Genomic DNA, 26377 nt, shown 5'->3' on the forward strand with positions numbered 1-26377 from the left:
AAAGGATATAAGAGCTTTATTTAAGGGAAGTAATTTCTTTGTTAATATTTCTAGGAGAAATGGGACTTAAAAGAATATTGGCCAACAGACAGCAAGGAAAGAATCTAAGGAAATCATTGTTCTGGGAATGTACAGGCTTGATAGTCTTAAGGAATTCAGAAAACTGTGGAGAGTTGTTTATAGGCAAGTCAACAATGTGTACAGAACAGATGGTAAATATTTTCCTTAGAATAGCTCCTCTCCTTAAAGTTATGAATAAGATTCTGGTGTCATTGTTACAGTTTGCTTATAAACTTTCAAAACTGAAATCTCTAGAACTTTCTTTGGTAATCCAAGAAAGCTGCTAATTATGATCTCCAAGGTTCTTGTTCTTAACCACTTCAAAGCTGTATTCACTCCTAGAATAAAAAAACTAAGCAGAACTTTTGATTTATATCCTGATCAATAATAAATCAACTTAGTGCAAAAAACTTGTCAAACTTTTTCAATAATAAGGGGTGTTAAATATGTTATTTATAAAAGAAACATAGAGACTGTATAGTCAATTACCAAATCAGTAAGAGCAACATTGATTATCAAACAGTAAATTATGTTTTACCTAAATAAACATAGGCTTCTATATACAGGTTATCAGGAGATGAAAATTATACAGTCGGTTTTTCCATTTATGTTCCAGTCATGGATAATAAGTCATTGAAGAGTAGCAGGTTTTCAAATGTCACTGCTGAAATGTAGAACCAGATTTTTAACATATCTGTCTTTCAAAGACCATGTAAGGAGACTTCAAACTACAGAAGATCCTAAATTCTCCTTGTAAGATGTCTTTTTCAGGAGAAATTTTTTTTTTAATTAAAAACTTTAAAAGACAAAAAGATATTTTCAAAGTCATGAAAGGTTTGAGAACACATTCCAGTAGAATGGATTGCTGATCCTCTTCCTAGTTCAATTTTTTATGCCAAGGAATAGTAACATCAGGTCATGGTTCAGTTTAAAGTGTTTAAAGCTTGTAGGAATTTATTTAGATAGTTGGATTATGAAGCTGTTCTGCATTGTTAAGCATGAAATCAGCTTCACTCAGAAAGCATGGGAATATTGTGAAAGTCAAAATGGCTTATGCAGTGTGAAAACAGAATTACAGTTAAAATTCTGCTTAAAGACTATTTTCATGTCAATAACATTAATCTGAACAGCTGTTACAATGAGAGTATTTGTGCTATCTCTTTTTTCAGACTGGAACAACATTCTGAGGAAACAGATGAGTGTCAGTACCTCATACATTGCTTTAGCACTAATAATTGCCATTTAGAAAACCACTGCTTTCCAAAGTCAAATCATGTACAGTTTTCTTATCAGCATTTTAATTTTTCATTTTCAAATAATGGTATTTTTTCATAATAGGCATAGGAAAAAGAAAACAGTGCTAAGGAAGCATGATGACTCTAAGAAGAGTTTGATCTTGTTTTCACAGGGAAAACCCTGAAGCCAGTTTCATAAACTTAATGACATTGTAAAATCATTTAGCTTTTCTTTCTTTGTTTTTCCCAGAAGTCTTTCATTAAAAGCCCCATTTTTGTCCAAATAAATTCCTTCTTATCTTTAAGATAAAAGGCAGAATGTATTTCTTGAAGATTTTTGTCTGCAAGAAGATGATTATTTGCATAACTTTATTTGCTGCCCAGCTGAGCTGTAAGAAAGGAAGATACAACATAGGAGCAATTAATAGAAGGATAAATCTGAAAATTCATTGAAGTCTTTTTGAGATGATTAAGTCTTCCTATGATCAGGAATTTACACTATTTATTCCAAGGAGATTAAAGTAGGAATGTTTACTTCCTAAAGTATAAAAATTTAAGCTACCAGTGAATCTGATCGTATCAAGACATACGTGCTAGTTTATTTTAAAGTAAAATTTGGTTAGATATATAAGATTTAGAGAACGACAGGTGGCTGCTAAAACATCCTACAGATGTTTTAACCAATTCTGCTTTTTTAAGAGAATATACATTAAATACACATGCTTTTTAATATGCACTAAATGCAAATGCTTTTAGTCTTTTGTGAGACCATTGTGTGTTTAAATGTACATCATGTTCCAAAGAATTTAAGCAAATAGCAGAAAACAGTAAGAAATATCCAAGATACATTTAAATGAGAGCTAGCTAAGCAAATCAAACTGCAGTTAAATATTTAGACTCAAATGAAAAATATCCTCTTCTGAAAAAAATGCCATTGATGGTCCATGCACCATGTAGAGTAAGGTGCTTACCATCACAAGATTCACACACCCTATCCCCAAATCCAATAATCTTTATGAAGAAATACATGATGATGTTCAGAGTCAGACAGGCTGACTTAAGCCAGTACTAAAACATCCTCTAGGAGTTAATCAGATAGCTATTGTGAGGGTGGAGGGGCACTGGAACAGTGTGCCCAGAGAAACTGTAGCTGCCCCATCCCTGGAGGTGTTCAAGACCAGGCTTGGATGGAGCTTTGAGAAGCCTGATCTAGTGGAAGGTGCGCCTTCCCATTTCAAGGGATTGAAACTACACATTCTTTAAAGTCCCTTCCAACCCAGATCATTCTATGATAATGTGCATTTCCAACTTGTTAAATATGACAGCATTACATTAAGATGAAATTTAACATGGCCCAGGGCACTTGAATCCTATGCTGTCACTTTTCTTCTCATTGAGTCCAGAAGAGGACATAAGTCAACAGACTTTGGCTCTGAAAAAAAATACTAATATTTGGGAAACCATTTTTTGCTTGGACAATAACCATTTGGGGGATACCTGTCTGTCATCAGAGAGAAATTACTCATCTGAGTAGCTTCATTGTCTCTTTATTCCAATGGGAGGGAATAATTCAAAATAAATGAAAAAAGGGGCATTATTAAAGATTGTATAACCTTCTCAATTTTGTTTCATTAAATTTGCAGTCCCAAATCTATTTTGGTTTCAGTAATCATTAACATAAGTAATTGGGTGGTAATTAGAAGGTAGTAGTTACTGCTAAAGGTGAGGATAGATAATTGAATTTTTTGCACCGGTTAATGGTAGATGAATTTGTAAAGGTTAGCTTAAAGTGGCAGAAATTTACTGAGACTATAATCTAAGATAGAATTTGGATATTTAAGTACATCTAAAATCCTACTGACTTCAAACACAACAGTGGTTTCGAACCCTGATGGCAGCTGCTGCCCAAAAAGGAGCCACACCCCTGCATTTGTGCAGCAAGTCTGCAGAAGGTGCTACCAGTCCTGACGAGCAGCTTGAACATGTGCCTGCAGTGTAGCCTTGTGGTCATGAGCACTAAGAGCACACTGGGCTGCATCATCCCTTGCCTGGGAGGCTGCAGGTGGAATACTGTGGAGCCCTGGAGCCAGTAGAGGAGGCACCCACAGGGAGCTATGCAGATGGCCAGGGAGTGGAAGCACATGACATATAGGAGTCCATAGAGGTTGTGTTGGCAAGAAAAGAAAGCTTAATGAGAACTTCTAACTTGCGCCTGATACTAGGAAGGCTGGAGACAAAATAAATCATAAAATCAATAAGGTTGAAAAAGACCTCCAAGATCAAGTCCTACCTTTGACTGAGTGCCAGCTAAAGTGTATCACGAAGTGCCACATCTGCTCATTTTTTGAACACTTTTGGAGCCACTTCCCTAGGTAATCTGTTCTAAGGTTTAACCACTCTTAGTGGAGAAATTTTTCCTAATATCAAACATGAACCTCCTTTGGTTGAGGCCATTTCCCACTGTCCAGTTTCTACCAGACTCAGGGTGCACAGCAAGAGGGCAAAAGGCAATAGTCATGGGTTGCAGAGAGGCAAAATGCAAGTGGATAGAAGGGTCCAAATGTTAGAATGGTTAACCGTGGGAACAGATTGCTCAAGGAGGCTGCTAAATCCCCTTCCTCAGAGGTATTAAAATTTCACCTGAACAAGACCCTGAGTACCTTTATCTAACTTCCAGCCAAACTGACCCTGATGTGCTTAGGAGGTAGGACATACAGAGGTGACCTCTGGCTTGCATTCTTCTGATTCCATCTTGCCCAGTCTTCAGCTGACACACTGGAAGGGCTCACGTTGCATACAGACCCCATGTCAGACTTTCTGGTCTGATATAGAAGTCCTAGATACTCTAGGATGTCTGAAATAAGCTGAAGGCTGGGCAGAGAACACGAAAGAATGTATGATGGTACTAGACAGTGATGTTGTGAATTGAATCATGCCCTGTCTGTTCAGCTGATCCTCTCACACAGAGGTATGCTTAGAATACTGCTGAAACACAGTGCAGGAGTTAACCTTATGAAAGTACACTCGTGGCTTTCTTTTTTTCTTAAAAAGAAGAAAAGGGAAAGAAGAATATCCATTATACAGATGATGAAGTAGTTCAAGTACTCGCTTAGGAATGAGAGACTCAGATCAGCTATCCTCTCTGCATACAGGGTTTCAAATTATCATGCCTCAACTCCTTTAGTATTTTCCTTTTCACCTTATCTGTCTGAGAACTGTGTGTTTCAGCTTTTCCTGTCGGAGCTCTTTATTATGCAACAAAATTTGGATTCATTAAGCATGTGAGAAAAGGTGACCAATTTTTTAAGATCTCTAGACTTGTGTTCAATCATAGATAACAACAAAGCATAAACAGTGGTGACAGTAAGGCACTCTTACTTTGATCGGAGAGGACATAATTGTTTCATCCATTGCATAAAAGGAGAACTGAGAGAAAAAGAGGAAACAGGAGCAGCAAGTGTTCTATTAATGTATTAGAGTTGTTGTTCAAAGCTATGAGAGATGTATGATATCAACATAAAATGTATATGTGCAATGTGCTGCATATTCTTTGTAGTAATACCTTTGTTCTAATGAAATATCATACCATTCCATATGAAAATATAACTAATTTTATGCTTCTGGAAGTAAGGACTTTATTGGTATTGTATTCTATCACTCATGGAATGAGAACTGAATGTGTAAGAGTATTTTTAAAACATCTTTAATGAGATCTTAAAAGTGCTTTAGTAAGTGCTTTAGTTTAATAAAAATTAACTAAAAAAGCAAATTGCATGGGAACACCAAAGAGCACTCAGGATTTTGGTGTATGCCCAATACGTCAATGATTCTAGGTGGTAGAAGAGCAAAATATATGGAGTAGGTGACACCCATAGGTTAATTGGAAATGATAACATAAGAAAAGAGACTAAGAAAATAAAAGATATGAAATTACTTAATGCTAGAAGTAAATCCAATGTTGGAAAGCCTTTTCTTCTGGAAGATCTAAAGACACACTGAAAAAGCTTAGTATTTGGCAGAACTATTTGAAGAGTCTGCCTGCTGGTAACACGTAGGCAGACTCTTCAAATTTCAGACTCCTCAAATTTCATTGGCATTAAGCATTTGTGGATATTTATTTTATGGCAGGCTCTGTTTTTGACAGAAGATCCTTTGCTGTCTGGTACATCTATATTTGTATTGGCCGGGAATTCAAAGGTTGTGTAGCAGTAGAAGGCAGTTTATTAAAATGCTTTTCAACTGAAATTGAACCACTAAACAAAAGAGCTTCCTTCCCTGGAAAATCTCCAGGGAAGTAAAGAGTGAGGAGGACAAAGAAAATGAGGACTGTTCAGCAGTATGTCAGTTTCTTTTTGGAAAAAAAAGTTCATCATTTAAAGCAGCATCCTCACTCTCAAGAGGTACGTGATGTGAAGATCACTTACAAAGTCTGCTTCAGGGCTGCACATTACAGGAGGAAACACACAGAAACAATGGGCAATAATCAGCCTGATTAGCAAGAATAACCCATTGGCCTGGAAATTCGTGTGACACGTGACAGCAAGCAGAAAACTTTCTGCTTTCTATAAATACATATTTTTGTACTTTCTATGACCTGCATTCGGTCAGGTTGCATTTTTAATCATAGGATTTTATCAGCAAATGTCATTATACACATCTGACATCAAGCAGAAAACTTTTTGCTTTCTATAAATACATGTATTTATACTTTCTATGACCTGCATTCAGTCAGGTTGCATTTTTAATCATAGGATTTTATCAGCAAATGTCATTATATACTATTAGCTGACTTGTAGTTAATATGCTAGAGTGGCAAACAAAACACACTTAGGCATTAGGAGATTACACTTTCAGATGCTGAGTTTGGCTGCTGTTTGTGAGTTGAAAATTAATCTCACTGGGATTACAATACAATTAGTGTTACTGCAATATAGCTAGTTTATATGTATTGTGGAATATCATTAAGAGAAATTAATGGCTACTTTTCCTTACATAAAATTATTCCCATTTTTATAAAAGCCTATTATTTCTTTTTGAAACCCTGAGATATCTCATCTCTAGCATGAATAAAACATGTGCTTGAATTTTGTTTACCCTAGCATTCCCTCTTAAGATTTAAAATACACCAGTTATTATCTATACCATTCTCTGATAATGAAGATTATCTATAAGATAATCCTTGTCTCACATTAGTGAGGCACTTGTGTTAAAAAACTATGGACCTAAAGATTCTCGTTAAGGATATATTCAAATGTGCAAGGTCCAGGATCAACCAGTCTGAATGCAAATCCAACATGGGCAAGGACATCTATGAATTGGAGTTTCAAAGAGATACAAGTTAAAGTACCTTTGGAATATATAAAATGTTCACTGAGTGCTCTCACAGTGCCTGCAGAGTTCTTCCTTAATTAAGTTAGCTTTAAAAATCATGGGGTTGGATCAATGGGAAGGATGAGAGATCAGTCCCTGCAGCACCAGTAAAGTTGTTAACATCCATTTTACTCAGGCCTTTGATTTGTTTGAATACACAAGGATCTAGCTACAGTACATAAATGGCCAGTTTCATTGTTGTTTGTTGGACAAACAGGGACAATCAATCACTGGACCGTAAAATGGCTTGGGTTGGAAGGGACCTTAAATAAAACCTTAATCAAGATTCTCTGGGAAGCCATTGACAGGGATCCATCCCTGCCTCATTTACCCAGAACTGTTTCTTTTGCTGTGAAAAAAAATTTAAAATACTGTTTAAGGCTTTTCATGTGACGAAGATGTTTTCTGATCTCACTTTTTGCAACATACTTCTCAGAAATAAAGTAATGGGCTTCAGAATAGCTTTAGAGAAGAGACAAACCGGGCTCCATAAGGCTGTGCTTGGGTACACATGTGCAGCAGAGCATAACACAATGCAGAGCTCAGCCCTCTATTCTGACCATTTTCAGGTAGAAGCAGTATTGGGTTTTATGCCTTAAAATTGTTGCCCTAGTTTAGGACGCTATGGCTTCTCTAACTCTTTCTGTGTTTAGTGGGCACTTGAAATCAATGCTTTGCATCTGCTGAGGGAAGCAATAAGCAATTTGTACGGAGCCTCATGGTGTGCTTCTCTCATACCAGCTACCAACCACATTTTGTGAAATATCTGCATGTATTTCATAGCAGTATCAGTCGCCTGTCATCTAATGCCCCTTTAACATAAGATCTTTTAAAAAAAAAATCCTATTTCTTTTGAGAATTACTGCTGGAATATATTTAACATTTATGGGAGCAGACATGGAAAAACAGGTTCTTAATGGGAAGGAAGCAGTTCAGTGCCTTTCAGTCCTGTGGGTAGTCTGTGAAATACATTTATTTAAAATTGCTGAAAAGGAGTCTTAACTGCTTTGGCCATTCTCTGTGATTTTAATTTTGAATATAGATTTATGATGACAACTCTATGTAATAGATATTCAGGCTAGATGTGGTGTGAATTCTAATTGAACAGGTTGTTAGAAGAGGGAATATTAAGGGTTTGATTTTGATCTACTTACCAAACCAGTACTGTAGAACAGGATGTTTTAGTGAGTTTATGATCTGGAAGTACCCACAGACTCTCTGGCTCATATTGTTTTCATTTTTGGAGTACCAGAATCAATAGCAAATATTCTCATAGCTTCTTGAAACCCTTACATGATCGGTAACGTTGTTAGATAGGTGAAACCAAAATGAAGAGCCAAGGTCCTGCTCTAACATGAGATATTTGTAATTCTAAAGCATTTGAGCTCCCTAATGAAAAGGAATGATGCTGCAACGACTTTGATATTTAGTTTCTGTTTCAAAAAAAAAGAAAAAGAAAAAGAAAAATACATTCTGATCAAAGCAGTTTTAACACCAAGAACATAAACGTTTGTCTGGATCAATTTGTTGGGATTTTCTAGGTTCCCTGGAAACCCAGCTATAAAGGAAGACTCTAGGCATGGTTTTGAACAACACATTAGGTCACATAAATACTTACCCAATTTCAGAACTTACAAGGCCACTATCCTTAGAATATCTGAGTGCTTCATTACCTTCAGTGTACTTAAATGAGTCACTACACTATTAACACACCAATTAAAATTATTAATAATTTATATAGAAAATTGAAGAAAGATGGTTAAATTATTCTGTTATTCTGCTGTATTTTGCAGGTCCTAAAATGGTAGAATTCCACAGTCAGCAATTTCAGATCAATTCAAAGGATGGAAAGCCACTCTTTACAGTGGATGAAAATGAAGTTGTAATTGGCACAGATAAGCTTCGAGTCACAGGTTTGTAATGGTTTAAGAAATGCTCAGATAATACCCAGATGAAAAGCACAGTAAGAATGGCATTTTAAGATATGTTATTCTGCGTGATTGCATGTTCTGGTTTTACCTCATTAGGAAACAGAAATATGAAGATAACCTGGCCTTTTTTGATAAATATCACTAAGAATTTTTAAGACAAAATAATAAATAAATGAATATATTTATGTATGTAAATATTTCTGTATGTGTGTTTTATTTTAAAACCATTAGTAACTGGAACTGTAGTGGTGCATCTTTTTATGAATTAATGTTTCCAGTGTGTGCTGTCTGAGGCTGAAAAATTCTAGATATTCCACTCTGAGTAGTAACAAGTCTGATCTGTGAAAACTTCAGGGAGAGAAATATCTCTGATATTTTTATATGGTTTTACCTTTCACAGTGAAAGCTACTGTGTTTCTGTTCTGTGAGTAGCACATATGTCACAGGAAGATATTTGTAGTGTGTCTTAAATGTCACCTGTCAAGAGAAAAGTTTGTCTTAGGCTGTTTCTTCAAATCACTGAAGTACTCATTTACAAAGTAATATGTCAAAGTTATCACATGAAAAGCTGCTTCCTCTCTTACAACCTGATAAATTCAACCTTCATTTTCTAGGTGTAAGGTTGCGTTAAAATAGATACATCAAGGTGTGATTTCTCTTTGAGCAGAAGAATCCATCAAAAAAAATATTGAAATTATTCTGTAATTTCTTTTCAATTAATTTTTTAATATTTTTTACCTGATTGCAGCAATAATGTTTGGCTAATTACTGATCCTCTAAAATGTTGAGGTCTTCATTGTAATTAATAGATTCGTATTATTTCACTGTCAAAAGTATAAATATGGTAGTAACTATACAATTAGTGTTTCAAAGCCAAAGTTAAGTTATAATAATTGTGTTAATACATTTTGTTTATGCCTGAGGGTCTTATCTTAAGGTTTTTTACTTTTTAACCTAATTGAAATTACGACTTTGTTTAACCAAGAAACCATATCAAATAATTATTGTTTGCCCAAGGGATGTTAAACTTTAATAGAAAAGCGTGTTTAACAAAGATATGAAAAACTGCATAATTGTTAACTGGTTTGGAAAAGGTCTGTCTCTGCTCAAAGTAAGTAAAAATCATTCATACACGAGTTGAAATTGTTATGCTAATATTAATGACTCACTCATCCAATATTAATCTTTACAGTGCATTGATAATTATTTACTTCAGCAGATATTGTACTAAGACACATTGCCTGTTTCTTTTTTTACACTGTAGTAAAATTCAAAGGCAGATACATTAAAGTCAGTGAGATTATTTCAGTGTAAAATTAATGTAAGTGAGAGGAGATTCATGCCTACTTTGCTTCAAATTAATTTATTAAAATTGTGATTTAAATGATACTATTAGCATGAAGGATAAATTATTGTGCTTTAAATGATACCATTAGCATGAAGGATAAATTAGTAATACTTTGTGTACCAAGATTAAACATTTTAGATAGAGAACAAGATCAATGTGAAGTAAATTTTGAAAAGTTCTCATACCATAAAAAACATGATCATGGACTTAAAATACACAAAGAACATTTTGCAGTTTTTTATGCACAGTGTAGTGAACTATTTGATTTTACTTCTCCTTATTTATGTGAATTATGAAAAGCTCAGTAATGATTTTTAAGAAAACCTGACAGTTTTCAACTAAAGTATAATGTAGCTGAGAGCAAATGTGTATGATTTATGATATTTCAAGGGAAAGGTCTAAGAGTAATATAATCCAATCCAACACCTCAAGAATTGTCCTTTTCCTACAATTAATATGTTTCAACTCATACTATTTCAGTCAGACATTCTCTGGCCCCTGTGTAGAATAGCATAGTGCAAATCAAAGAAGAGCAAACATTTGGGCAAAGCCTCCACCAGGAGAGTGCCTCCGATACCCTGTGGGGTCACTGGCAGCTCTGAGTGGTCATGTTCTCCTGGAGCACGGAGAGACACCAGCACCTGCCCCAGGCAGAGCTCTTGTGCCCACCAGATGCTGCTCTCTGCTTTGGGGAGGGCTCCAGGACTTGTCATCTCCCTTGGATGTAGTGGCTAGAGGCTGAGCTCACATGCTCAAATATCAGCATCCAGCTGTGTGTGAAACACCCTGGGGTGTGTGAGATGCGGAATCACTTTATCTCCAAGAGAAGCTTCCTGTGATCCTGGCAGCTGAAGGCCAGGCAGGATGCACAAGGGTGTTCCACATGACAGTAAGTACCTACAGTTAGGCAAAGAAACACTGCCTCTGGCTTATCTGTGACACCTACATCACATACGCATTTCAGCGTGTATGAAACTGAAGCTTGGCTTGATGACAGTTACTGCTCTTGAAGGGACACAGACTCCAGCTGTGTCCTCTTTAATATTACTTCAGTAAGGACCTGCGTTTTCAGGCATTTATTATATTGCTGTGGTGGTACTGAACATCCCTGTTTTGTTCTGTAAGGGTTTTGTACATTCAGCTGGCATTGGTGACAGTGAAACCACCTTGTAGCTGTATTGGCTGCAAAGAGCAGATTGTTTGTAACATTGTCATAGCAGGCTCATAGAGACAGAATTGTAAAGGTTGGAGATCTCTAAGATATCATCCAACCATTAACCTAACGCTGCTATGTTCACCACTAAACCATATCCCCACATGCCACATCTACACTTTTGTTTTTTTCCTTAAAGGATAGTTGGTAGGGCAGAGAGGATCAGTATTTTTATGGAGAAGCAAATTTATATCAACACCCTTTCTCTAGTTTGCTACTTCCCTTTTGCTGGTTTGTCTTCTTTAAAAATCTCCTAAAATACTTGCAGAGTATTGTCTGTGATTTTCTAGTGCTCTGTTCTGTGCAAAGGTTTTCAGGTTGCGTAGCTAATGCTGAAGTGTGCAGTGTCACAGTGTGTTTAATCTAAACACTTCTACTCATAAGATGAGTTAAGTAGGAGGCAATTCGAGGGTATGAGTAAACATTCTGTTCGACTTTGAGAAGGCAAATGGTCCTTGCCTGATAGGGTGCTTGGGGTGTTAATGAATCTTGCTGGCTTCAATCCTCTCATTGAGAAAATTAATATTTTGTTCTTGTGTATTTTAGGAATAAATTACAATATCTTAAGAAACAGTAGTCTATAAAATAGTAAATATAGTAATAGTCATATCACAGTTAAAAAGATAAAGTAGGAAATGAAGACAGGGAATCAATTTAGGGCCATTTTCCAAAAAAAGTTGCCCTGAGATTTTTTTGTATTGGTGGCATACTGTTAAAACTAAATACGGTTTGATGAAGAAGTTTTTACTCATATTAAAGGCAAGGTTTTACCCTTGCTTAGAGGTGACAGCTCTAGAACATGGAAATAAGCCTTTTCATCCCATTTTACACCACCTTCATACCACCCAGAACATTAACACTGATGTTTCCTGTTCTCTTCCTTCCATTATTTCCATGAAACTGATACTATCTCTGTAACCTCTTACTTGTCTTTACAGAATCATAAGATCATAGAATCACCTAGGTTGGAAAATAATTATTAAGAACACCAAGCTGAACCATTAACCCAGCACTGCAAAGTCTACCATTAAATCATGTCCCCAAGTGCCACATCTGCACTTTTAGCATATCAGAATATCCCTAAAAAATGTATTAGTTGTACCAAGTCAGCATTTTCTGATAAACATTTTTAATGACTTAAGGTGCAGAATAATCTTATTGCAGTGAAAATGAAAGGAAATGTTAATAAAGCAGGGTTAAAGCTCTGTCTGAATTAATAAATTTTAAGTTTTCCAGTATTATGTTCATGCCGGTTTGTAATTTACAGAAAGATTAATCTATTTAAATTGATGAGGAGGGTATCAACAGCTAAATAAAATTTAAATTCAAGCTTAGTAAATCAATGAATCCTCAGTGCTGAAGTGATTTAATATGGTAATTCTTCTATCTTGTGAACTTCTCTTCCATCCAAGCCAAGAATATTTAATTCTAAGGAATCATGATTTCAGCTAAAACTCTTCTCAAAAAGCAGCACATTTCATGCCCTCTCAGGGCATCCTGAGAATTTTCCTGCAGTCCTCATGAAGTGGCAGTCCTCCTATCAGTTGTCTCTGGAATTTATTTATTTTTTATGTTTTTTTCTTGATTTTACTTCTTTTCTTTCTACCATGTTCTCCGAGGTTGCCCCAAGCAATTTTTAATTCTCTTTTTCCATTTGTATCACATTTAATACAATCCAATGCCACATTTATACAGTCTACACCATGCTTTTTAATCATCCATTGCCATTCTCTGTCTAGACAGAGCCCAAATCCCTAGTGTAGGGATTTTTACAGCCCGGAATTCTTTCCAGAGTGTAATGGCATAAAGAACAGCCAGACAAGCCACCTTGACTAATATCCTAACTATTAAAATATATTGCCTTGCCACATATTCACCTGGGAAGCACTCAGGTATGTGAATCCTCAAAGCCAGAGAAGATCTCTCAACCTAAGAGCTCTCCAGTTTTTGTTGAGTACAAAGGCAAGGAACAGAAGTTCAGAGGTGCCATTCTTGCTGTAGAGGGTGGTGTTCAGAGGCTTTTTTGAGCTCTCTCTGTTGCTGAGGGGCTTTTGTCCTACACCAGCCAATTTCCTGATCCAAGTGGAGCTTAGGTGGAAGGGGGTCACTGGGCTGGTGAAACTGAGATAATGCTAGTACTCAGGAGAGTGGAAATGGAGGTCCTTGGAAGATTTTCAGATCCAGTAAGGAGGCTGGGTGCCCATTGTTTCTTCCCTTTTTGAATAAAACTAGTCGCATATCAAGACATACACCGTCTGATCCCATAATCATTAACATTTTGCATGCAGAAGCACCATTTCATATTGAGCAGGTCTGTCCATAAATAGGGAAAATCTTTGGTATGTATGACAGAAGTTGTGATATCCATGCTGTAGTCTAAAATAAATATGATTATTTGGGACTGTAGTATTTGTAAAGGTTTTGTGAGATTTTAATTATCTTTATTAACTATAATGAAAGTTGCATTCTATAAATTTTATTTACATATTTTATTGTTGCAAGTAGTTTAAAATTTCTCTTTCTTCAGACTTTTTGGATTTCATTTTAAGAATTTACAGCTGTACATTTGCATTACTTCTATATTGTTTTGTTCCAACCAATACTGCAATGGTAATAATTGAATAAGCTATATTTCAGTTGTCTTGTAATTCTTAACATGTTTTCTCTTATGTTGATTTCCAACATCAAGGTGACCATATTAAAAAATAAAAAAACCCTTGCTATTTTTTTGTTATATTTGAACTGTTACATTACAATATTTTTCTTCTTTTGTTGGGTTGTTTTTTGGGTTTTTTTGCAGGGCCTGAAGGAGCACTTTTTGAACATTCTGTAGAAACACCACTTGTGAAAGCAGAAGCTTTTAAACAGCTTAGGTAAGAATTCATACATAAATCTGATAAGTAAAAGTTATTTTCTATAAATAGTCACTTTTTTTTGAACATGTGATTTTCAACACAGGATTGCTAATAACTTTTTCTGGTTTATGTGACAAGTTATTATTTCAAAGGAAAATCATATATATTGTTCTGCAATTTTGAAATATGTTATGAATTAATTGTTGCTATGGTGAATATATTTAAAACCCCTGTGAAAAGATTTTCTGTAAATTCTATTTTTCAGTTTTGAAACACTTTGAAATATGACTTTTTCTGCTATATTACAATATAAGTTGTTTGTCTGCAGTAGGTCGTCAACCTGTAATTAGTCCAGGTTTTTGAAAACTAGTATCTGAGGAAGCAGACTAAGAAGAAAAGTTTGGAAATGTATGAAGTTCTAATATATGAAGAGAATTAAAAATTGGCTGGGGCTGGGGCACCCTCAGAGAGCATGGTAAAAAAGAGAACAAGTGAAATCAAGAAAAAAATGGCTAAAAAGCAGTTTGGACAGAGTAAATCATTATTAAGTACTTTGTATGTTCGGAGCTCCTTAATTCTGGGATAGCATTTCTTTGTGCATTATTCTATTTAATTTTGAGTATCCCCAATTAGTTTATGATATGCTGGTTATGATGAGGTAATAAACTCAAATTATATTCTCTTTGTGAACATGTTATCTTTCATTTTATAAGCCAGTTCAAAGAAATATTTGAAATGAAAGAGGATCTCTTTAGCAATTGTATTGCTGTCTTTCCATACCTTGACAGTTTTCTACTTTCTGTCATAATTTTTCTTCTTAGTTCTCCTGTCCAATAGGGACAACTACTAGAGAGTAGTAAAAGCTGGTGAAAGCTTTCAAAAACTCCGTCTGTATCTTGCTGATTGAATTTTCCAATTGAGAATGACAAATGAGAGACTGTTATGATTATTATTTTGATTTTCTCATTTATATTTAAGATTTTCTTCATGTTGTGCTTGCATTTGGAGACAGTGTGAGCTCAAGGCATTATTTTTAACATACTGATGTCTACTTTCAAAAATGTGTTTCTTCTGTTATGGTAGATTTTGGATATGAGAGACTTTGACCAATATTCTGCATTATAAGTGTACACTGGTTTTGTAGGGAGTGGATTCGTTATGTTTTAAATGTGACATTTTCTGTGACTATCTTGACTTCAGTGAATTAGGAAATCAAATTTCTTAATTGCAAAGTCAAGAAACTCTCTGCAAATTTTGATTGGATACATATCTATTATTTTCTGTAGTTGTTACATTGCTTCAAAGGCATGATTAATTAATATTCTAATAGGCTTGATATAGTTCTATTCTACATGTTATGTGCTGTTATACTTTAAGTTTTTATTTGCGCTTTTGTTTAACAACAGTTACAATGTTCCTGACTATATACAACTAATTTTAGTATAATTTTTGTGCCTCTTTTTGAAATAGGATAACAGTACTGAGGAAAACACTGAGCTTAATTCAAAGTGTTCCTAAGTTCTCCTGCATGGATGAGTTTACCCCACAGCTTGCCTCTAGTGATTTTTACCATGTCGCCTCTAAACACACATTTTGATCTAGAATGTTGCTATTTGTTAGCAGACCTTAAATGTAATACATAAAATCCCACTCATTTCTGTTTTCAATTGACTTAATATAATGGGAATTACAGACTTTTCCAGAATTAACAGAAGTTTGCTAGTAATTATTGTGATGTCAGGGAACTAGTGACATGGCCACTGACACACTTGTGGCTGTATTTGACATGAATCCAGAGTTGCAAAACATCTGTGCTAGAAACTGAGTTAGGTTAACCCCAAGAACACTGATTTTCTGGGCATGAGGCTGTGCAGTGTATGCACCACTCACTTGTGCCAGCGTAGAATTGCTTGGTCTGGAAAGGACCTTAAAGAGCATCAAGTTCCAACCCTTCCTACCATGGGCACCTCCCACCAGACCAGGTTGCTCAGAGTCCCACCCAACCTGGCCTTGGACACCTCCACCATCCACAGCTTCTCTGGGCATCCTGTTCCAGTGCCCTACTATTCTCACAGTAAAGAAATTTTTCCCAATATCGAATTTCCTCCTTGCTCTATCACTACATGTCCTTGTAAAACATTCGTCTCCTCTCTCCTGTCCTGGTAGGCCTTTACCCATAGCAGTTTAAGTTACCTCAGTCCTTTATTTTCTTTTTCTGTCATAAGCAGTGTCAAGTTTGAAAGCAAAGATGGCAATGATTTCATTTTTTCATGAAGGGCTTCTGAGGAGGCTTAAGAACGAAATGCACTGGTCTGTGGTGCAGGTAATAAATTAAGATGTAGGCAGAGAAGACTGTTTTGTCAAGCTGTAAAAAGGTTACTTTCAAGGGTTATCTTAAATGTCAGAATAAACAAAATTCATGTGTTCTGTTGTGAAGGAGCTCAGACAAGTTTACCAAAAAATTGATATTTTGTAATGCTTCATAAATATTCATTTTCATTCTACACTGTTAAATACTGGTACCTACCCACTGAAAAGGACTTCAATATGGACATTTAAAATGCAATTTTAAGTATCACTTTCCTGCTTTAGAGTTGAACATGCTTCCTTTCCAGATAAGGGTAGTGAGTACAGAGTTATACTTAATATAACATATTTGCTTACCTTGAGTCTTATCTCCACACTTTTATCATCTATTAATCTTCTGCTATTTTTCCTTTATTTTTCCTTCAGTGGTTGTACTGTGCCATGTGGATGTGAAATGCTGGATGAATGTGTTATAAAGTGCCATGGTCTGCAGCATTAAATACGGGGAATAGTGTTTTGAGAAATCCCATCCACTGCAAATGGAGTTGCAGGTTTCAAGGGGATGACTGGAGATCTGTTAATGCTTGTAATTGTTCAGCTTGTGTCATACGAATGGGGGCCACATTCTTTCTCTGTCATTCAGATTTAGAGCAGGATTTCAAACAAAGCTGACACAAATGGCTTCTGAATTACACATTCTGCTGGCTTTCTTGTCCAAATGCCAAACTTCAAGATAGACCACTTTTCTGGAAACAAAGAGATATCTATGGTAGAATATGTCTTTTTATGGCTAACTTACTGAGACAGAGCAATGCAATTATACTGTGGTCAGTGACTGTCTTTTCATTTGTAATTTCAAGGAAAATTATAGAGTCCTTTTCAGTCTAAAAGATCAAATGTTTGACTCACTCATAAAGAAAAGGAAACGTGCTTGCACTTGCTTCCAATTGGTAGGAAGAATAAAAACAACAAAATCTACATTTCAAGATTGTAGCTTTTCTAAGTTTAAAATAACATTGCCTACTTTTAATACCTTTAATGGAATTCTTATATCTAAATAAGATACATAGTTTTCATTTACAAAATTTGTTAAGACTTTAGGACCAGGTGGACATCTAAAAGCGGGCCCTTGCATGTAATAAGTGTCCAACAGACATCTCAATTACATGTTTACAGTCAACAGGGAGGTTTGGATATATCCAGGAAATAGCCTTCCCAGACAAATACCCCTGAGGAGGCAGCTGGTTGAATACAACCAATTGTCCTTAGTGAGAACAGAAATATGTCAGCTCTTTATCCAGCTGATATGATCCAGCTCTTTATTCCTACCAAGCTATTTTATAGTCTTTTCCATGGCTCTTCATGAGGCCTTGGGCTTTAGTGTGTATTTGGCACCTTGAGAACTTACCTCAGTCAGGTCTTTTGGGGCTTCCCAAGAATTTATTTAGCTGACACCCATATAACTGGACCACAGCAAAGTTTTAATGGAAAACAGGTGTCTTGCTTCCCAGAAAAACCCAAATTTAAACAGAATTAGGAAAGCACACATGTTCAGACACATACCTTGTGACCCAAAATGTGGGTCCAAAATCTGTAGCAGCAACTACTGGACCTACATGATGTAGACAGAGACATTTGTAACAGTTCCCTAAAAGTCATCTTTTCCCCTGGTTCCCTGTTAAGTACTGGAATTAGCCTCTTCTGATGTTTTTGTCATTTTGATACCATTCACTTCTTGTGATCTACATGGCTTGTGGTTTTCTAAGGAAAAACAGTGAATTTGCAAAACTCTTTAAATCTCAAAACAATGTTTCTGAGCTGAGCATTTGCATTTCCCAAATTTACAAAAATGTGCCTACGAATGTGGTATTTTTCTGTTTATCAACTAACTGTGTACTATGAATAATGAATATAGTGCTTATGAATTAGTACTATCTTTGTTCTCATATTTGCCATGTATGGCTGTCTGACAGCCAGCAACTGTGCTTTCTGAGCACAAATCCTGTAGGAAATCACTTAGTACACTCAGCCCATGGTATTCTGACAGTCCTTTAACTGTGGTTTATATCCAAGTTCAGAATAAGCCACATAATTCCACTACTTGATTTTACAAAGCATTCTAACAGGAATGGTATCACTGGTCCAGAGAGTCAACTTTAGTCAGAGTATGACTGTAAATTTATAGAGATATATGTTACCAGAATATGGGTATATTTAATGGTTTATGGGTGTATACTGAAAATACTTCAATATTCCCCAGGGAAACTGATGTATTCTAAACAAATGTATAATATTGGCATTAAATAAAACTTTAAATGTGAAACTTAAGAAGCACTATTTTATATTTGAATGAAATATCTTTGCAACACTTAAAAGTATAGAAATATGTATTTACTGGTACGTGACTGACATCTTATAGAATATTGATAATTTGAAAGCCAATTATATGGTTTCTAGGTATCTGATATGGGTAAATTACTATACTGATGGTAGACTTTTCCCTGTCTATACATTCATAATTGACATGTACCCTTTAATTTTACATCTGTTCTGTGGCATGCAATAACTCTACTGATGAAGTTACAGCTCCTAGTTTTCTCAGATTTTTTTCTGAAGTCTTATTTTTATCCTTTCCATTCCCCATTGATATTATTTTTTCCCTTTTGCACTTGAAGTATTTGCTATGGTTAATGAGATGGAGAGAAAGCTGGAAACTGAATTTGTGGAGTTTTATGGCTGTATGAGTAAGAATTATGAAGGAAATCTAGAGAAATGTATAGGAGCCAATCAGGGGAAAAACATTTGCCAAATAATTGTTTAATCGTATTTGTAATACTAATGCTTACATGCTAATTGCCTAAAAATACCGTCTAACCAATTGAAGAACAGTCATTTTGATTTGCATTCATTATGTAAGTAAAAAGTCCAGTCAGTCAAAAGAGAATTAATTACATAATAGAAAGTAAGACTAAGGTTCAGTGTTTGCAAGGCACCTCTGCTCCCTGACTAGTGAGATATTTCTACTGCAGTGTAATATTATGAGCCCTGGCCTTAATTTACTCAATATAAATTTGCATTCATATACTTTTCATAACCGGGTTAACTTAGAACACCATCAAATATGTCTTTTGGAAGCTTTAAAGAATTTCCATTCGTATGATGGACTCAAATGTGTAAAATGTGTGGTTTGGAAGAATTGGACATCATGTTGATCATCTTTTCAGAAGCATTTCTGACTCAGGTATTTAAAAAAAAACTCTTTTAGCAAAGTCTTGTGTATTACATCACATCTGGTTGTCTTGTAAGGAGTGATTTTACCTGTAAATGTTAAAGTGAAAAGGATTTTGCAAGCGCTGTCATAAATTATTTTCACTTGCTCCAGTCACATGGCTGGTGTTCTTCCTAAAGCCTTAGTTTTTCAGAGATGTCACTAAACACAGTAAAACCAATAGAAGTTTTTTCTGCTGCTTGTATGGGGCAGACATTTAAGTATTTGCCATGGCTGCTTATGTCAGTAGCACAAAGAGAAAAGCTTTAATGATTAATGCACCTGTTGAGCTGCGTCCCTGACAATGTGAGGCTGCTCAGTGAGTTTACTAAAGTGAACAGTGGTTACAGCATATTCCACCAGAGCACAAACCACTGTGAAAACTTTGTTAGTGATTGTCACAGTTTTAGACACCACCTTGCAGGTGACCACCTGGAGCCCTATCTGTAAGCCTGATAGTGCTGTCACTGATCCAAGTTGTAATACTGAGTTGGGCAAATCATCCCTTACATTATCTTTCACCAGCATGCCTATCTGCACATATATCAAGAGAAGTGGGGAGGAGACATGAACAGGAGACACACACCATAAGGATGTGGGGTTGTTAAACACTGGAAAAAGGAAAAAGAAGTGTTTCCTGATACAAGTAGCTTTTCCAAGATGCGTTGCACATGTACACCATCACTACTCCCTCTTTCCCCTCTCCCTCAGGCTGTGTGCACAGTTGTGATAATTCAGTTGTGAGGAATCTGGTGACAGCATGGCACATTCAGCCTCTGTACTAACACAAGAAGGAAAGGGTATGACCTGCTTTTCAGCAAAGCCTCTTCACTTGAGTGCTTGTTTTTATGGAGAACATGTGGACACTATGAACAGCATGTACTGAAGAACTCCAGTTACTTGAAATCTTACTGTGTTTCAGCATGTTAAATAAAAAATTGCTTGAGATACATATAAAAAAAGGCATGGCAAATTTCAACCTGGAAGATAATTTTATGGAACTATTCATAAGGAAAATGCTAACCCTATTTTTTACAACAATGATGCAAGTGCTGTTATTATATGAGATTAAAATTTTATGATACAAGACATTCTTTTATAATATTATTAAAGTCATTTCAAAAAGATAGCTATGCTGGAAACATCTGTGATGTGCCAGATTTAATCACATTCACTGGGGCCTTGGTCATTTTTAATTACCTGGAGAGTCAGCACATCATAAAATTGAGGTCATCACAGAGACCTTTTTTGAATTAGCTCTTACCACTCTTCATCACAACTGTCAGTCTTGGAAGAAGCTTCTATTTTAATCATGTCTCAGTCTTATCTTTAGTCTTCATTCATTCAGTAACTCTGCATTGAGTGACAGTGGGCAAACAGGAAAAAGCACCTCTATATTTAAAATGGGGAGAACTAGTAAACAAGTAAGTACACTGAGATAATCATATCACAGTTTTGGAATCATATGTTTTGAAATACCTTATAAATGTTGTTTTAAATTGCTTTTAGTGCCTCTTTAAAGTGTTGTAAAAACTGGGAACTGTTTTATTCTTTTTTTAAGAGAACACAAATTCATTTGTCCTAGAACTTTGAACACTTCTTTTATGTGGTTTACATTAAAAAAAAAAAAATCTGCTAACCAAAACCTTGGGAGCTAGAAACATCTGTTATTCAAATCTGGCTTTGTAATTGTGCTTGTGCACAGAGATCCCCCCTAAGCCATAAGCAGTGCTAGTGCCTGCTGTGCTTATGCTGAACAATTCCCTTGAATCCAGAATCTCATAACTGAGCTTTACTGGAATCATCTGCTGCCATGCATTTCAGATTTACAACATAAATACAGAACTAACTTGGAATACAGGCTATTTCAAGAAATAAAAGTATGATAAGAATTTTTTATTTAAATTAAAGGAAAGAAAAATATGCTGAAGAAAACACCAGCTGACACCTTCAAGAGCAGCGGATACTTCGAATATTTAAGAATGGCACCCAGAAGGAATGCAGGGCCTTGGGGTTCTGCCCTTGATCATTATCCTCGATCATTTTTAGCATAAGGCAAAATGAGCTTTAAAAGTCCCGGTAGATCTATTTATTTAAAAATCAACTGTGCTTCCTATGCGTGTGGAGTAGGGCTATAATCTGAAAATGTACAAAAACCCCTAACATGTGCCTAACATTTTTGCTGATTCTAAATTATTTCTTCATTGTTCATGTGCACGATTTAGCTGATGGTTCAACACACACTCCTGGTTATCATTCATCTGGTACATATTTAGGCTGCATTCGTACAACAGAGCCCAAAGCCAGAGGACCTCTGTGTGCCCAGAGTAAGCAGATGCATCTCAGATGCCCATCCAGGTTTAGAATACTCCTCTCTCTGCAAGTAAAATCAAACATTCGTTTATTCATTCATTCATTCATTTGCTGGAGTGGAAAGGGATCCTCCCACAAGCCACCCATACAGAAACTAATATTCCTGGAGCATGGGTCCAACGGTTTACAACTGTTTGCGCAGATGTTCAGGTGGAAATGATTCCATTTATTTGAACATCTAGGTGCAGCTACCTGTACCACATCTCATCACTTTTGGTGGAAGGCAACAGGTATTGTGAGGGCATTTTACAGAGGTATCCAAAACAGAGCAGATTAATTAGGCTCTAGCACTAGTTCTTTCTTTCTATTAATTTTGAAGGATGCACAGGGGATCAATGGCATTTATTTAGGAATTGTTCAGCTTGACAACTACACCATACTTGGTGAAGGTCTGAAGAAATGAAAATTCATCATAAGAAATGAGGCACTGTGGTGGGAAATATTAAAATTGCAGAAAAAAGGATTTCCACTTGGAACCTAGTATTTCATAAATTCATCTAAATTGCTAATCATAGTTTATATAACTGTGATTAGGATTAGAAAAATGCTGCCAATTACTGTTACTTGTTTGATATCAGGCATGAGGTAATGAGTCCTTCTAAGCTAATAATTAGCTTGGAGGCCCCAGTCATGCTATGACTTTTCAGGAAAGTCATGACACCGTCATATATATCTAAAGTAAGTATCCTTTCTTAGCTGGTAAAAATCCATGGTTGTCCTATACTCACTAAAGACTTAGAGAATTTCAAATACAGTCTAAGTGTTTTCATTGCTGTCAAGTTTCTGAATCTCTTCTTCCTTGAAAACCTTCTCTGTATCTTCTGCATCAAATTCAGACTTCCTTTTTGTACTAATCGTGATAATTGTGCATCCCATGTATTTACATTTATATTTATTATCCTCCACAGTTGTTCCCTTGGCTCCTGCAATTCTTGTTCTGAATATTTTTCTGGTTTTCTATCCTACACTACACACTCATCTCCAATGTCTTTCTGTAACTGACTTGTTTCTTAAAGCTTATCAATATTCAAATATATATCAGGGAAATAGCACAATCTCACTTTTCTTGTAATCTGGGGTCATCAGGTTGTCCACAGCCTGAAGCACAACAGAGGATGAATGCCTTATATTGTTCATGCTTTTCTTTCATAGACTCCTTAGCACAGCCGTCACTAGAGGAACACGATCCAGGTTGGTTTCCTGGGTCCTGCACCTCTAATCTTGGAATATGTAAAAGTTAGACACCCTGATGCAGCAGTAGGGCATGTAGCAGACTTGACTCCATATCCACATCCATATCCAAGATCTTTGAGCTATAAGCTTGAATTAAGTCTGTGGATGAAATTATTTAAATACAGGAATAAATAAGGATAAATGGATTAATTTATCTATGAAAAATTAAACTTACAATAGAATCTGATTAATTATTATTTTATTTTCATACAATGATTGTCTTAACATAAAAAGCATAGAGTCTAAGATCAATTACTGCAGTGGTTCAATATTCCAAAAGGTCATTACAAGATTGTTTTAGCTTTAGAAAATGTATTCCCTATAGGTTGCTTATTTGAGCCTAGTGAGTATTTGTGATCTGATTTCTTGGTTTTCACTGTGACTCTGCTTCGTTCCAGCCAAGCTTAGTAGGTTCAGCTATGTTGTGTATGATGAAAACTCCTTCCCAAGAGTTAGAAGAAAGGGAAATATGAAAGTGGTTCAGTGAGGTTTTTTATCCTCCAGATAGGAGAACTTCGCCCTGAAATGGTTGAGTAATGAAGTGCTCCTAGGCCTTACCAACACAGACCTCTGGGAGGGGAGTGGAGTCTAATAAACATGAAGGAAAGGCTCCTGCTGCAGTATTAGACATGCTATATAGAAGTCCTGTGCTGCTATTAGTAATGACTTGCTTGTGTTTCACATGTTAGGACTGACTGTGTATGTGCATGAACGTGATTGTCCAGAGAAAGAAGACTACCAGAAAAAACAGAGCCTATTACAGCATTGTGTAGTTGTTTCAGGGTAGTTCTGCTATTGTGAGAGTATTTGGGATGTTGCAGTGCATTACAAGGTACATTTCTACCTATTTTCAGAGGTCTGTGTTGGTAAAGCCAGCACATTTTGAGATTTTCCCAGGTGATTGGAGGCAAAATGATGGACCTTCCAAAATGACATTTTCATTAATGCATTTAAGAAATAAACAGAATAATAATAAAAAAAAAAAGTTTCTTTTAAAATCAGATTAGAACAGATTACTCTATAATTTTATAGTCTTTAAGTTACAACATAGGATCAGTGAAGATTTTTTTTCTTAAAGCTTCAGAATTTCTGGGGAAATTAGGTGCTTTATGAACAGCTGCTCATATTCCAGACAAATAAATTTCTCTAATGGAGTTCCTGTGTACATACATTTCCCTCTAAACAGATAGCATGTTTCTCTTTGTACCCTATGTGTTTTCTTATGGTATTATCAGGCAACTTCCCTGTATTTTCACAAGTGACTGGTGATCTCTTTTATTACTGGCACAAAAACTTTATTTGAGTTAATAATTTTGGTATTGTTAAGTTGAAAGCACAGTTTTCATATTAAGCTGTATCTCATGCTACTCCAAGTTTTCCTGTAAATTTTTCTGCAACGGAAGAGCCAGATTCACTTGGTAGAAGATGATTAAATGCTCTTTTTTTTTAAGTTTAAGATAACTGCTGTTAAATTTTGATTCGTTAAAAGCATACTGGTTTGCATATTATATTTTATTGTAGCATAAATAATAAATTAACTTAGTATTCAGTGTATAGGAGTTGCAGATATTGACATTAGTCATACTGGAACAGAATACGACTCCTAGTTCCGACAACTCCCAGAGGCAATCATCCTTGGAAAATGATTTTTTTGAACTAAGCTACCAAAAATTGGGCAATAGATTATAACCATTGACCAACTAATGAGTTTGACAAGGAAAAATGGATGCAGTTTTTCAGTCAATTTTTCTCATTACGTTTCATTTAGTTTAACTCAGTGGAGTTCAGACTTAGAATATCAAAGTGAACGAAGGCAATATGGAAGACAATATCATCTAGGTGGGAAGCAATTATTCCACCTCCAAATGAAGGAATTCAGTAGGTGTGATACAAAATGGGACTTTTTAGAAAGTAAAATCAGTCAGCATTTGAAAGATTTATAGAAGTTATGTCAAATCAGAATTTTGTGCTGAGGCTTGACTAAGTAACTTATATTTCCATTACGCAGAAACTGATCAGTGAAGAAGCTTTAATGAGTCATTAGTATTTTCTATTCTTTGACATTCAGTAAGAGCTATCAGTTTACAGTTGAATACCGATACTTCCGTGTCCTTAAGATAGACACAGTTGCTGGAATATGCTGTGAAACTCATATTTCCTCTTTGCAAGGAGATGTAATTTTAGGAGCCGTTCCAAAGAAAATACTTTTGCAAAATACAGAAATGAGGCATATATTGAGACAGATCTCAGTCCTGTTGTTTTATCCTTCTTTGCCTTTGGACCTTCTGGCAAGCAACCAAAAGCCACAAGGCAGAACACCAAGATCCTCAAGTTTGGGTAATCATATTCTTCTTGCTACATCCTGATTGCTCTCCCCACTCATCTAACCTCAAAACAGCAAGCTGCTGGGAGATAAGTGAACATGAGCGAGGATTGGCAGCAGGCATTACTCTGTGCCTGCTGCTCACTCTCCACCTCTAGCTCCAGCCCAGTTTTGCTAAGCTCATGTCAACAGGAATCCAGCTTCCTCATAAAGAAAGGATATGGTTTGAAATTGTGTATACACCACCATAAATAAATGCTGACAATCTCTTTTTCCTGTGTGACTAGTACATGCTCTGCCTATGGTTTATTCTCTTACGATGTCTAGCTGAACGGCTGGGGAATTAGGTTGCTTTCAGACTAATCAAAAAGTCAATATACTCCTATTGCCTTTTAAAGGTTAACATGAATTCAAAAAGCAGGGCTCAAAGCAGACATCTACAGAGAACCAAGGCCAATTAAGCCCACAGAATCCTCTAGGTTGGTTTTTTGCCTTTCAAAATATTAGCTCCTTGACAGGCTAAAGATTTTCCTTTTTCCACTTTTCCCCTCATGTGTTTTCTTTTTTCCCTCTTCATTTCTTGCCCTTTGCTCCATGACCTCTAGTCATTGCATAATTTCATTTCTGTTCTCCTTTGACCTTTACAAAGTCAGATGAACTCTGGGACAGGTGTTCACGGCAGGATTTCTTTTTGCACACCAAAGGCATATGAGGGTCTCTTCCTTAGCCGGTGATACGAAAAAGATGTTTTGATTATAGAATCACAAAATTGTTTGGGTTGCAAGGGTCCTTAAAGATCATCTGATTCCAACCCCCTGTCATGAGCAGGTACACCTTCCACTAGACCAGGTTGCTCAAGAC

At 36.0% G+C, this 26377-nt stretch overlaps 1 protein-coding gene across 3 annotated transcripts in view; it reads left to right on the forward strand.

Annotated features, from left to right (window-relative positions):
• Positions 1-26377, forward strand: part of SGCG (sarcoglycan gamma) — a 112132-nt gene that overhangs the window by 72980 nt on the left and 12775 nt on the right. For all 3 annotated transcript variants that reach the window (XM_033052017.2, XM_033052018.2, XM_033052019.2), the window contains 2 exons: positions 8459-8578; positions 13958-14030. In XM_033052017.2, the coding sequence (XP_032907908.1) occupies positions 8459-8578; positions 13958-14030 (193 nt within the window). The remainder of the gene's footprint in view (positions 1-8458; positions 8579-13957; positions 14031-26377) is intronic.

The sequence above is a fragment of the Catharus ustulatus genome, chromosome 2 (assembly GCF_009819885.2).
Source record: "Catharus ustulatus isolate bCatUst1 chromosome 2, bCatUst1.pri.v2, whole genome shotgun sequence".
NCBI lineage: Eukaryota > Metazoa > Chordata > Aves > Passeriformes > Turdidae > Catharus > Catharus ustulatus.